Source organism: Maniola jurtina, chromosome 26, assembly GCF_905333055.1.
Source record: "Maniola jurtina chromosome 26, ilManJurt1.1, whole genome shotgun sequence".
Lineage (NCBI taxonomy): Eukaryota > Metazoa > Arthropoda > Insecta > Lepidoptera > Nymphalidae > Maniola > Maniola jurtina.
This window is the reverse complement of record NC_060054.1, coordinates 7,425,140-7,440,031: the sequence shown is the minus strand read 5'-3', so window position 1 is coordinate 7,440,031 and position 14,892 is coordinate 7,425,140. Positions and strand designations below refer to the sequence as shown.

The 14,892-nt window shown below is 36.6% G+C and overlaps 2 protein-coding genes across 3 annotated transcripts in view; one reads left to right on the top strand and one right to left on the bottom strand.

The window, feature by feature from the left end:
- LOC123878506 (putative leucine-rich repeat-containing protein DDB_G0290503) overlaps positions 1–9,263 on the top strand; it is a 30,561-nt gene extending 21,298 nt beyond the window's left edge. Inside the window, exons 3-11 of one of the 2 annotated variants that reach the window (XM_045925711.1) lie at positions 1,385–1,467; positions 2,237–2,365; positions 3,445–4,540; positions 4,687–4,814; positions 5,230–5,393; positions 5,613–6,000; positions 6,748–6,891; positions 7,804–7,944; positions 8,824–9,263. In XM_045925711.1, the coding sequence (XP_045781667.1) occupies positions 1,385–1,467; positions 2,237–2,365; positions 3,445–4,540; positions 4,687–4,814; positions 5,230–5,393; positions 5,613–6,000; positions 6,748–6,891; positions 7,804–7,944; positions 8,824–8,951 (2,401 nt within the window). In that variant the 3' untranslated portion in view covers positions 8,952–9,263. Of the gene's footprint in view, positions 1–1,384; positions 1,468–2,236; positions 2,366–3,444; positions 4,541–4,686; positions 4,815–5,229; positions 6,001–6,747; positions 6,892–7,803; positions 7,945–8,823 lie in introns of both variants that reach the window. The other variant, XM_045925710.1, reaches the window with a different exon arrangement.
- Positions 9,264–11,193: 1,930 nt separating this feature from the next.
- Positions 11,194–14,892, bottom strand: part of LOC123878509 (double-stranded RNA-specific editase Adar) — a 42,338-nt gene continuing 38,639 nt past the window's right edge. Inside the window, exon 20 of the mRNA XM_045925719.1 lies at positions 11,194–14,502. Coding sequence (XP_045781675.1) covers positions 14,374–14,502 — 129 coding nt within the window. The 3' untranslated portion in view covers positions 11,194–14,373. The remainder of the gene's footprint in view (positions 14,503–14,892) is intronic.

The following is a 14,892-nucleotide window of genomic DNA, read 5'->3' as shown; positions in this document are numbered from 1 at the left end:
AAATCATGGGCTATCCTGCCCTCCGTCAAATCATTAAAACCTACCCTTGAACTGCCGAACTCTCAGTTTTAATATCAAATCAACAGTAAATCCAAACGACTAACTTCTCATTCGATGTATACGAAATCTGAACCACTTATTGCAAATTACTTTCCACTTCACAAAAGACTAAATTCTTAAAAAAAAAACTTAATATTTTAATCACCAAATTACCAAAACCACCGAACTCATTAAAAAAAATTATCAAATGTGGGTTGGTTCGAAAAAGATACCAAAGCGAAATTAAGACAACGTGAGACACGTCCCGCTTCTGAATTATTGGCGTCACTCAGAAAAGCAGGTATTATTTAAATATTTTTATCGAATTATTGGAATGTCCTCTCCAAAACCAACACAAAAAAAACACAAGTTTAATGTGCAAGGTTATCCGAGAGTTTTGATCTAAACAAACTAATGCCAAAATAAATAATTTAATTAGAGCGTGATTGCTATCACAACATCTAATTATCCAGTTCAGAACCCAAATACCGAAAATATGCGATATCGCCCCGAATCTCGGAAGGAGACTGAACTAAAACCTTCAAAACACCCGTATTTATGCAAGTTCAATCTTGTCGGCCTCCTAGTAACAGATTGTATGACATCGAATGAGCGAAATATCGATTTTATCAAACTACCTGCATTAGATAAATTAATAATTTTATATTATTTTTGACAACTCAAATCAATTTTTAAAAATAACCTTACAGTATAAACTATTTTACACTTTTTGATTGTCGATTAAATGCATTTGTAAGATAAAGATGTATCTAATACATCGATGTCTAATATTGATAACGGCAAACTTTTGAAACTAAAGCCTTTGGAACCCTCGTAGGGTTCCAAACGCGTCGAGGTCTGAGAAGAGCTCACAACAAACTCAGTCAGCTATAAATTGCTTGCTTGAATAAACTTATGAATCGTTGAGCATGCAGGTACAAACAGAGAGACCTAGGTTTGTCGAGTGGTACCTATCCTAAGTATATTGGTTCCGGTTCTAAGTACACGGTCGGTTGGCCTTTAGTATTGAGGTTAAATGACTTTAATTATAGGTATTAGGTAGTATAGCTAGGTACACACATCTAGCAGGTAGACGATAGGTAATGTCAGAGTTTTTAACTCACTAACAAAAATCATACGTTTTACAATCGTTTGCAATACTTTCCGTACCTCAAAAGAAAATTTCATGATTCTAGGTCAACGGGAAGTACCCTATAGGTTTTCTAGACAGACACGACGGATGGACAGATAGACAGACAGACAGACAACAAAGTGATCCTATAAGGGTTCCCTTTTTCCTTTTAAGGTACAGAACCCTAAAAAAGTCCATGTTTTTCTTTTTCAGTCGTTGGTGCGTTACGTCTTTCTGGTCAACTGCCACTGTCATCCTGCACAGGTTGATTACAGCGCCGATCCCACAAGTCAAAGGTACGTTATAAACGCACTAGCTGATGCCCGCGACTTCGTTCGCGTGGATGTAGGTTTTTTAAGAATCCCGTGGGAACTCTTTGATTTTCCGGGATAAAAAGTAGCCTATGTGCTAATCCAGGATGTAATCTATCTACATTCTAAATTTCAGCCCAATCCGTCCAGTAGTTTTTGCGTGAAGGAGTAACAAACATACACACACACACACACACACACACATACAAACTTTCGCCTTTATAATATTAGTGGGATTGCCAGCCAGTGTCAGTAGTGACTGAGCAATGGGTCTCCTCCCAGAATGAGAAGGGTTTAGGCCCTATTTCATTCTGAAAGGAGACCCATGGAGAAACTTTAGGCCACACACCACGCTGGCCAATAAATGCGGATGGGCAGTCTTCACTAACCGCAGGGAAAGTTATGGAGAACTCTCAGGTATACACTGTTTCCTCACGATGTCTTCTTGAACCGTTTAAGCAAATAATATTTAGTCAGTGATTCATATCATAAATGTTGAACACGGATTGTTTCGTGCGAGAGTAGACACTTAACTCCGAAAATTTAGAGCTCCAAGGGCCAAGGGTACTTAACTACAAAATAAACTAAATAAAATTAAAACTAAAAAAAATATTAAATTAAAAACATTTTATTTTTATTGAATTTATTTTTAATTCAAGGTCACAGTATTCACAGATACAAATTAAAAACTAAATTAAATTAAATTAAATCTGAAACCATCGGGACCTGGAAAACTTCTTTTCTGTGATTACAGCGCCTAAACAGACAAAAACTCGTCCAGCTAGCTACTCGCACCTGCACCCAGAGCCGCGGGTCGACTGTGAGGTTCTGCACACTCCTGAGGAACACACTCTTGACGTCATCTTCGTACATGGACTGTATGGTGAGTGGTGCTCATACTACCCGTCACTACGGATCTCCTCATTTCTGATTCATCGCAAACTTAACTGAAACTCCAAGGGCCGAGGTCCAAGGTCCAAGGCTCCAACACTAGGTCCAAGTAGGTCCAAGGTAACTTCAAGGTCGTGACACCAGGGCTCTTCCTGAAAATCAGCGCTGCGGTAGTCAAATACTGCAGCATCTTGCTGAGGCAGAGCCCTTTTAGCTCACAGACACAATATTAATCTTAGTAATTTCTAGTTTTAAGTTTACTTAATAATTTGTATGAATTGTATCATTATTTTTGACGTGACAACGTCTTATGATTCGATAGAGCCGGCTGCACGCACGAAAAAAAATTGGTTGTCTGTAAAGTTGGTTTACTGACGATAGTTGAACGTGACAACAAAGGCCGATTGTGCTTCTTTGTCGCTCGTTCCGCGCTCTCGCTTGCGCTTCAAGCCTTACATGGAACGCCTCAGAGCGAGGTAACGCCGCATGAGTCATATTTTTTCGTGCGTGCAGCCGGCTCTATCGAAGAAGTCAAAAACATGACTCATGCGGCGTTACCTCGCTCTGAGGCGTTCCATGTTTGAAGTGCAAGCGAGAGCGAGGAACGAGCGACAAAGAAGCACAATCGGCCTTTGTTGTCACGTTCAACTATCGTCAGTAAACCGACTTTACAGACAACCAATTTTTATTCTTTTTTTTGTGATTTCGTTGAGCTGAATAAACTTTTATTTATTTATTTATTTAATTATAGCTCTCTCAAAGAGTGTTGAATATTACCTATTTCGAATAAATGACTAATTTTGATAGTTGGTCGGGAAGCCTTTTAACCCTTTAGTCCAAGAAACATGTAACTTCCCACGCGTTTTCATTCTGTTGCGTAAAACGTTACCATACGTCATAAGCCTCAAACGGGTTACGGATTATAGACAGTCGGTTGCTTTTGTGACGTAGCTCTCACTAAAAAGGATTTTTGAAAATTCCACCCCTTCACCGATTTTTAAAAATTCCACTAAGCAGGGAAGATAAGCTAGTAATTATATCTATAAAATGTTAAGCTTTCTTTTTTTGCAGGTTCCTTAGGTAACACATGGCGACAGGGTGAATGGCACACAAAATATGATAAACAACCAAACAAAACACCCTTACGACGCCCGCATTCAATACCCACCTGCCAATGTACAGATGAACTAACAAAATGCTGTATTGATAACGAAATAAATGTACAAAGTGATGATAGTGATGATACAAGTCAACCAAATGAAAATAATGACGCTAATTTTAAAACCCAAAGATGTAGTGGTGATAAAAAGAATAAGTTACTTAAGAAAAATGAATTTAATGATGAAAGCTATGTAACAAATGATAAATATACAAAAAGTGACACTTATACTAGAATTGAACAATGCTGGGTAGATAAAACTGATGAAATACATGAAATTAATGATGAAATTGATAGAATCTGTGAAATCAGGCAAAGAAACTTGAAAGATGACACTGCTATTCAAGAAACTTGCGGCAATATCGCAAAAAATGATAAAACTAGTGAAAATAATTTAAGAAATAATGAATTCGTTCATAGTAAAAATGAATTATATGACAAAATTAAAGACTTGGAAGTTCGACTACCGTCTTCTAGTCGCCAAAAATATACAAGTGATATTACTAATGCAGATGAAGAAATTAATGACTCTAAAGCGAACACTAGTTTATACGATACTATAAAAGATACTAATTTACAAAAAAATTATACCAGCCATACAGACGAAGATTTAATAAACAGTGAAGTAAATTCTAACCTATACGATAATTTACAAAAGATATTACCCAAAGAAAATTTACTTATCACAGAAAAGTTTTACAACAACACACTTTTGGATGACGTTGATATAGGAAGCTATGAAACTCAGGCGCAATTCGTTAAGGATTTATTTGAAAATAGTGTGAAAGTGAAAAGTGAAACTGAAAGTGAAAGAGAAGTGAAAGCGAGTGATTGCAAGTGTGAAGTGAAGTGCGAGCCAGGGTGTGGGTGTATTTGTGATGATTGCTATTCACCCTGCTGGCCTAAAGACTGGATCAGGGTGGATTATCCTGGGGCTAGGGTGATCTCTATTAATTATACCAGCGACCCTTATTTGTGGAGACCGCTGTGGGTTAAAGAAAGTAAAAGGTAAGAGAAATTATTACTCTCACAAGATTTTCAGCCTTCTTAATACAGTACTACAGCTTTTGTAGTTGCATCGGAAAAATTCATTTGCGCAGAAAAGAGTATGAATGAGGCCTTACTCTACTTATATCTTTGACATTATATTTTAGGCTGCGTCTACATGAGCGAGCAGAGCAGATGATGTCACAGTTGTTAGATTTAGGAGTGGGGGAAAGACCCATAATATGGGTGGGGCATTCCAAAGGAGGTCTCTTTATTAAGAAGATGTATTGCGAGGGTAAGTGCTACAATAGTATAATTTATTTTATTTTATTCAAATAAACTTTTACAAGTACTGAATCATCCACTACCACTGGTTTGGAATGTTTTTCCTACCGAAAGGAACGCGCAAGAAACTCGGCGGTTGCTCTTGATGATTATAGTGGTAGATTATTCCAAGTATTTTAAAAATTCTGTGCGAACACTTTGATTTTGCGGGATAAAAAGTAGCCTTAGATGTTCATTTCCAGGATGTTAGTTATTTCTGTACTCATCACAATTTGTTAAATAGATGAGCCGTCAAAAGGTAACAGACAAACAGACAGACACGATTTACTTCTTACGATTTACGATTTTAAATATTAGTGTAGAAGTATGGTTTCGATGATAAATTATTATTATTAATGTTGAATGTTAAAATAAATTATTTGCAGCATACGAAGCCCATCTTAAACTTACAAAGCAAAATAACACCAAAGGAGATACAAGCGAACCAGCAAACGAACAAAACACAACTGAAAGCAGAAATGATAACGAAATAAATCATTGTAGAGACAAACAGACAGACAATATCTATGTGAATGTAAATACTGATGAGGATTTAAATGAGACACATGAAATTACTGATCGAATAAATGAAGTAAATGAACCAGTTAATACAGATATCGAGAAAAGACGAGACGAAATCAATATAAATGTACCCAGTGATGTGAATTTAAATGAAATTAATGGTGGTATAAATGATATAGATATTAAAGATATAGGAAAGCAGTATTTTGATAAAGAGGTAGACCACATAGTGGTAAATACTGATGTTAATTTAAATGAATCAAATGAAATTAATGATCGGATAAATGAAGTAAACGAATCGGTAAATAATCAAACAGACCAAGCTGATGGTAACGAATATTCTGATGTTAATTTAAATGAATTAAACGATGAAATAAATGAAACTGTAGATAGTAATGATGTAAATTTAAATGAATTTGATAGTAATTTTAACGATATATTTACTAGAGATGTAGACAATAAACAAGTTATTGTAAATAGTGACAGTTTTGATGGTATTTTAATGAATAATAGAACAGAAAATGGAAAAGAGTTTGTTTTGGATGATAGTGAGAATTGTGATAAAAATGGAAACATTCCCAACTTAGTAACTGTTGATGATGAAGAAGAAAAGGAATCGCTTTTGAATATAAACGGTAACTATTGTTTTTCTTTAATATTTGTACCATACAATATTTCAAGTTTCTAGAGCTGTAGACAGTCAGACAGTTTTTCCTTTTAAATATTATGTGATGTATCTAATAGATTAATTATTTTCTCTGTCTCGCTCAGTCATTATGCGCAACAATACGTAGTGGTGTGTATTTCATCGCTGCGTTAGTTCGTTTCACTTTTTAGGGTTCCGTCCCTCAAAAGGAAAAAAGGTACCCTTATAGGATCACTTCGTTGTCTTTCTGTCTGTCTGTCCGTACGTCCGTCGTGTCTGTCACGAAAACCTATAGGGTGCTTTCCGTTGACCTAGAATCATGTTTGGCAAGATTCAAGATTTTTTATTTGCAGAAACATTTTTTACAGTGAGATGTTATTAAGTACATATTGTCGAGTAGAAATGTTTCACCTTACATAATCAGGCATGCAAAATTTGTACAAAGTCATTATTTAAACTATTCTTTGAATTCATAGGTAGATAGGTCTTAGGTAAGTACAGGAATAAATCCGGAAATCGCGAATTTGTGGTTACATCACACAAAAAAAAATCGTTCACGACAAATTTAATTTACAAAATCACATATAGATGGCGCAGTCCGTCATTAACTTGCAGTGTTTCTACACGAAAGAGTTAGGGATGTCTTGTACGGAACCCTTCGACTCGCACTTGACCGTTTATTTCGAATCAGGCCCCTATCCAAAACTACCTTCAAAACTGTGTTTTAAAATTCCAGAAGCGCAACTGTTAAAGCGTGCGCGCCTGTGGCGCAAAAGTGCGGGGTTCATGTTCTACTCGGTGCCGCATAGGGGGTCGCCTCTCGCCGATATTAAGACCCCCATCACCGCAAGGAGTATCGAACTTATGGAGATATGTAAAGGTAATTTGACCCTTTACTAAATAAATGGTTGTATTGTATATTATTGTATTTTCATATACACCTTTAATATAAGGTACCTTTAAGAAATACCTTTTTAACCCCCGACCCAAAAAGAGAGGTGTTATAAGTTTGACGTGTGTATCTGTGTATCTGTCTGTGGCATCGTAGCGCCTAAATGAATGAACCGATTTTAATTTAGTTTTTTTTTTTTGTTTGAAAGGCGGCTTGATCGAGAGTGTTCTTAGCTATCATCCAAGAAAATCGGTTCAGCCGTTTGAAAGTTATCAGCTATTTTCTAGTTACTGTAACCTTCACTTGTCGGGGGTGTTATAATTTTTTAATTTACACTTATACTTATCCACTGTTAGTGGATGATAACAAATTAAGCTTTTGATTCTTTAGTATAGGAAAAGAATTACGAATCACTAGAGGACGCCCGCGACTTCGCCCGCGAGCATTTAGGTTTTTAAAGATCCCGTGGGAACTCTTTGATTTTCCGGGATAAAAAGTAGCCCATGTCCGTTCCCGTGATATAAACTAACACGTCAAAATCGGTTAAACTACTTCGCAAGCAACTTCGGTACCTTTCATACAAATCGGTTGAGCGGATGGGTCTTTAGGAATCCCGTGGGAACTCTTTGATTTTCCGGGATAAAAAGTAGCGTATGTCCGTCCCCGGGATATAAGCTAACTCTGTACCTTTCGTCAGAATCGGTTAAACTGTTGAGCCGTGAAAAGATAGCAGCAAACAGACACACTTTCGCATTTATAATATTAATATGGATGGAAGTATGGATTAAGCTTTTGATTCTTTGTATAGGAAAAGAATTATGAATCGTTTTTATGTTAAGTTAATTGTGAGAAAATACTTCTGTCGAGAAGTTTGTTAACCTCCAAACCTTACTCCCTCAGATTGCCCGCTGGTGTTGTCTCTACAAGACAGCTGGTCGGTGGCCACGGCGTCCACTCAGCCACCTGTCAGAAGCCTGGTGGAGACTTGCCGCACCCTGATGTCCGTTCTTTATCTACGCATCGTCAGCGTGGACTCCGCAGGTAAAAACCGATCAAGTGCGAGTTACACTCGCGCCGAAGGGCTCCGTACAATAAATAACACTTTTTATCCGACTACGGCAAAGCCAAAAGGATAATTCCCCCCGGATTTCATAATCCGCAGCCGATAAGTCTTACTTTTTACTATCATAACTTCTAGTTAAGTACCGATAGGCTAGGGTTTCAAGGTGCTGAAATGGCGACCACGCACCGAAAAGGGCAGCATTGGAAGACCTCCCACTAGGCGGAGGACAGACGATATCAAACTGCGGGAGTCGCTCAATAGCGGCGGCGCAAAAGCGTGTGGACATCCCTACAATAAATATATTATGTTCAGCAGTAGAGATTTTTTAGGGTTCCGTACCTCAAAAGGAAAAACGGAATCTTTATAGGATCACTTTGTTGTCTCTCTGTCTGTCTGTCCGTCCGTCCGTCCATCCGTCGTATCTGTCAAGAAAACATATAGGGTACCTACTTCAGGCTTTTTATCCCGGAAAATCAAAGAGTTTCCATTGGGTTCTCAAAGGCCCATCCGTTCCATTAATTTGTATGAAATTTGGTACAGATATAGCCTACCTGGAAACTGACATAGACAACTTTTTATCCCGGAAAATCAAAGAGTTCCCACGGGATTTTTAAAAAACCGGCCAAGTGCGAGTCAGACTCGCGCACTGAGGGTTCCGTACTCGGGTTTTTTTCAACGGATATCTGACGGACAGACAGTCAGACAACAAAGTGATCCTATAAGGGTTCCGTTTTTCCTTTTGAGGTACGGACCCTAAAAACCTAAATCCTCGCGGGCATCATCTAGTCTTGACTGTAAATTTTAATGTAAAGGGTAGGCTGACGCGATGGTACTATAAATAATTCCTTTAATTCCAGATCCTGGGATAGGGTCCCTGAACGGCGTGGACGTGGACCACCGGGAGATCTGCAAACCATCCAGCAGGAAGTGTCTGCTGTACCAGGAGCTCATGACTCTGATGGAGACGGCCTTGAACAGACAGTGAGGACGGACAGACGACGAGAAAATTGTATTAATCTGGACGAAATTGACAGGAACTAACGAAGTATGACACTCATCTAGTGAAGATGAAAAAATTGACAAAACCTTTGATCAAAGTAACTAGATAGAATAAAATCACAAACATTTTAGTGAAACTAACAAATGAAAAATGTGATAAAAAGTATAATAAAATGTAGAATAGAGACAACGCTATGAAATCGTTACAAAAAAACCGGCCAAATGCGAGTCGGACGCGCGCACCGAGGGTTCCGTACTCGGGTATATATTTGGACATTTTACACGATAAATCAAAAACTGTTATACATAAAAATAAATAAAAATCTGTTTTAGAATGTACAGGTAAAGCCCTTTCATATGATACCCTACTTGGTATAGTTATCTTACTTTGTTTATTGAAACATATTTTAATTTTTTTTTTAATGATATGACCACAAATTCGCGGTTTTCAGATTTATTCCTGTACTTGTACTATAAGACCTACCTACCTGCCTTTCATGATTCTAGGTCAACGGGAATTACCCTATAGATTTTCTTGACAGACACGACAGACGGACGGACGGACGGACGGACGGACAGACAGACAGACAGACAACAAAGTGATCCTATAAGGGTTCCGTTTTTCCTTTTGAGGTACGGAACCCTAATAGTGAAAAAAACCTGATAATCTATACTTCTACACTTACTAATATTATAAAGAGATAGTTTGTAAGTTTGTTTGCAGAAAGTATCAAGTAATCTTTGGAATTACTGAACCGATTTTGAAAATTCTTTTACCACTAGAAAGTTTCAGTATTCCTGAGCCGTGCAAAGCCGGGGCGAGTCGCTAGTGTTTAATAGTTAAAAATGACAAAAAAAAATTTGGTGATAAAAGTAGGTATTAAATAAGGCAGTAAATAATCTAGAAAATTGTTGTTTCATAAGTAGGTGAAAGATAAGATTAAATAACGCGAATGCTATTCATATCTAAAGTAAACTAAGTAACTACTATTCCAATAAATCACAGTTGCATTTTTAACCCCCGACCCAAAAAGAGGAGTGTTATAAGTTTGACGTGTGTATCTGTCTGTGGCATCGTAGCTCCTAAACGAATGAACCGATTTTAATTTAGTTTTTTTTGTTTGAAAGGTGGTTTGATCGAGTTTTCTTAGCTATAATCCAAGAAAATCGGTTCAGCCGTTTGAAAGTTATCAGCTCTTTTCTATGTAGTTTTCTTATAGAGGTTTTTGTGTCGGGGGTTTTTTATATTTTGAGTTATGTTTTCATTTATTGAATGTATTAATTAATTACATGTAAAATATCAACATTTTCCTTGACTTATATTAATAATTTAGGTACTATAAATGTTTTGTATAAGGATCAAATAAATAGGCAGTGCCTTATTGTATCTAGTGAGTGTTTAATAGTTAAAAAATAATAAATAAATAATGTAAATAATGTTTTAAGAATGAAAATATATTGTTAATAGTATAATATATAGTTACCTTCATTTTGTTTTATTATTTCTTACACCAAACACTAAGCCAGAGATAATTTATTTCACCTAACTAATTATCTCTGATTATGCGTATGAAATGTGAAGACCATATTAACACATACTCATAGATGTGAATCTTCCACAGTCTGTCTGTCTGCTACCTTTTCACGGTCCAACAGTTTAACCGATTCTGACGTTTGGTACAGAGTTAGCTTATATCCCGGGCACGGACATAGGCCACTTTTCATCCCAGAAAATCTAATAGTTCCCGCGGGATTCCTAAAGATTCATCCGCTTAACCGTTTTGTATATTTGGTACCGTACCGAGGTAGCTTGCGTCCCTGTAATTGACATAGGCTACTTTTATCCCGGAAAATCAAACAGTTCCCACGGGATCTTTAAAAACCTAACCTAAATCCACGCGGAGGAAGTGCAGGCATCCTTTAGTAAAAAATAAATCTGTTTTAGAAAGTACAGGTAAATCCCTTTCATATGATCTTAGTATAGTTATCTTACTTTGAAAATAATAATTTGGTTCATGAACACATTTTTTTTTTATGGTGCAAGTAACCACAAATTAACGGTTTTCGGATTTTTTCCTTTTCTTGTGCTATAAGACCTACCTACCTGCCAAATTTCATGATTCTAAGTCAACGGGAAGTACCCTATAGGTTTTCTTGACAGACACAACAGACGGGCAGACACGTTCAACATTTGTGTACGCAAAATCATTAATAAATAAAACAAGAAGTAAATTGAATTAAATGTATTTGTACTATTTCTTAAAAAAATAAACAAAAGAACACAAGGAACATCACAATGTTGTGCGCTTAAAATAATTACAAATAAAATCACATGGCTTTTCCTTACAATCAAAAAAATTATACTTAAATAATACTTATATGACTTACACTGACCCATGGCAGTGGCGTGGTGTGGGTTTTTCGGCACTTAGTGTTCTTTGGTGTAACTTAGGCGAAAATTTTAGTAAATCCACGCGTATTGTAATTATTAATGACGTCCTTTGATATAAAAGGACCTTAACATAAAAGGTGCCCACGCACTCGAACTGAACTGCAGCTGAACTGCGCGTCGCGCGACGCGCGGCAGTAACGTACGCGCGTCACTGTAGTCACGCGTGTTAAGTTAGCGTTTTGCATGTGTGAGTACTGACTTATGCTCTTTTGTAATATTTATCGCATTTGTTAACTTTTATGGCTATTAGCCCTTAGCCGGCTGGTTTGACTATACCGTGGATTATCCGACGATAGTAGGACAGACTATCGACGCGTTATTCTCGCCCGTGGTGGATTGAAATCGGCGCACTTAGACTTTGATCAGACTTAAGTTTCAGTTAAAACGAGACAGATGTATACCAGCGGTATAACGCTGTCCCGTTTTAACAGTGTCTTAAGTCAAAGTCAAAGTACGCTCTATAGATCTCAACCACAGTATCTTTGTGTTCCTTAAGTACTGTCCTTATTCTAGATAATGCTCCTTGATGTGCCTTTTACTCTATCCACGGAGAGAAGTTAGTATACCACTCCCTCTGTTACGTCATGCCACACGAATGACAAAGACTAAACTAACAATTTTGAGTCACCAACCAATCACAAACGAAACTATGTTTTCGAATTGAATTTCGAATGGTTTTTTATGTTTGTGATTGGTTGAACCGCTCAACTTTAACGCCACTGAGTTTTTTTCTATCATTTTAGGATTAGGTAACAGACAGAGCCCTATTCTAACTTCTCTCCGTGGATTATAGTGTAGTTTAGTGTCCTTTAGTGTGCGCCCCACACTACGCCACTGCACTACCACCTGCCGTCTAAATTGATGGCGACCATACCTGAGATAACGCCATGCAGATTTGACGTATCCAACGCAAATGAAAAAATCTAATCAGAGTCGGATTTACACGCGAAGGGTTCCTTGCCAAATACAAGTAATAACACTTTTTTTCTTATGTAACAAAAATACGCTTAGAAAAGCTGAAATAAAAAAAAAAAAACAAAATTTTCACCAATTGGAGGAATTTATACTTTGGCGAGTTAATTCCAATTTAACAAGTTAATTTGGCGAGTTGGGTTTCAATTTTAACTTCCAAATATTATGTATAATGCGTAAAAAATGATTCTCGCGCGCCATTTTAACTTTTTGTGTCAAATATCATGTCAAAATTACGACTTTAAAGTCAAAATGCAAAATTCAAAAATAATATCTGGCTTGATAATATTGTAAATTGAACATTTGAAAAGAGCAACCGTCGAGTTTCTTGCTGGTTCTTCTCAGCAGGAACGGAATTCCGAGGCATTGGTAAATTATTTTGATGATTCAAAAGCACTTATAAAGTTTTTTTTAGTAAAAATATATTCTACACCATTCAAGGTATTTTTGAAAAAAGGGCCTTGAAGCATAGACAGAAAACACAGACTGACAAGAAGTGTTCTTGTATAAAGGTCCAATTTTTCCACGGAACCCTAAAAATCAAGAAAAAAAAATACAAAAATAACCATTTCACATATTATGGCCACAAGGATTATTGTAAATTTCTATAAGCAGCTAACCTTCGCTGTAAAAGCGGAGTTTGACCCTTTTGTATTATTTCCCCAATTTTATTTTCATTTACGCTATTTCTATTTTGATCTACGTCAGCTGAAGCATTTGTTTCCCTATTTCTGTTTCCAACATCTATCACACTATTGCTTTTGTTAACACATTGATCCCAAGTTCTGTTTCCATCCATTACCCTATTTCTATTTTCTGGCATATAATTTGACTCCCTATTTCTGTTTCCAACATCTATCCCACTGTAGGTTTTGTAAACACATTGATCCCAATTTCTGTTTGCGCCTATTGCCCTATTTCTATTTTCCCCTACGTTTAAAGTATTTCTTATTGCTGCCATATAACTTGACTCCCTATTTCTGTTTCCATCTATTTCCCTATTTCTATATTCAGCTACATTCATACTGTTTCTCATAACATCTGCATCTAGCGGGCTTACGTCAATTTTAAGATGACTACTTACATTACTTTTAATTGGGTGCTGAGTATTGAAGACTTGACGATGAAAATCCTTATGACTATCAAATGTTTCTATAACTCTTTTTCTATCTTTAATATTATCTTTAGTTATAACTGTATTTTTCTGCAAATTTCTCGAATTTCTACCATCAACCTGTCTTATGCAAGTTAAATTTGTATTGAATATATTAGATTGAAGATAATTATTTTCTGTACTGTTTTCATAATTGTAATCAAAATTAACATAATCGTTTTCTGAAACTATTTTCGGTCGACGTAACGCGTGAATTTTCGGAATTACTGCTACTTTTTTATCTTCAGTATGTTTTGATAATAATCTATCATTATAAGTTGCAACATCACAATTTTTAGTGCTATTACTATCGGTTTCAGACGATGTAAAACTGTTCTGTTTAGTTGCCAAATTATCTTTTTTAACATTTACGCGGGTTTTACTTGCAAAATCAATTTCAGTACTATTTATATCAATTTCAAGTGCCATATTAGCAATTTTATCATTTTTAAGTGCTAAATCATCACTTCTAGTATTCATTAAACTGGTTTTATGTGCCACGTTGGTAATTTTATCAATTTTAGATGCAAAATCACTTTTAGAATTGTTTTTTATATCAATTTTATATGCCACGTGGGTAGTTTTATCATTATCAGTTGCTAAATCACTTTTAGTATTGTTTTTTATATCAGTTTTATGTGGCATGTAAGTAATTTTATTATTTTTAGTAGCAACATCAAGTTTATGACTGTTTATATCGATTTTGTGCAAGATATTCGTGATGTCGTCCGTTTCGGGTGCGATATGTGGGATTTCGGTGCAAGTTTTTGCGTTTACAGCCTCAGACGGGCGGGGAATCTGCATAGCGTTACCAGGGTGATCACTACCCGCCTAGGCGAACAGGACGGCCGGGTCGGCGTTGAGGATCTCGCACTGGAACTGGTCCTGCTCTATGGGTTTCTTGATCCAGCGGCCGAGCTGCGCGCGGTCGAAGGCGCTGATCAGACACTCTTTGGCTTCCTGCAAACGATATTAAATTAGTTTAACAGTGAATGATGCCCATGAATCGTTTTTTTAGTGTTCCGTATTTCAAAAGGAAAAGGGAACCCTTGTAGGATCACTTTGTTGTCTGTCTCTCTGTCTGTCCATCTATTGTGTCAAGAAAACCTATAGGGTACTTCCCGTTGACCTAGAATCATGAAATTTGGCAGGTAGATAGGTCTTATAGCACAAGTAAAGGAATAAATCCGAAAACCGTGAATTTGTGGTTACATGATTAAAAGAAAGTTAAAATGTGTTTCAATTTTCAATGTAAGATAACTATACCAAGTGGGGTATCATATGAAAGGGCTTTATCTTTTTATACGTTTTCTTGACAGACACGGACGGACAGACAGATAAAAAAGTGAT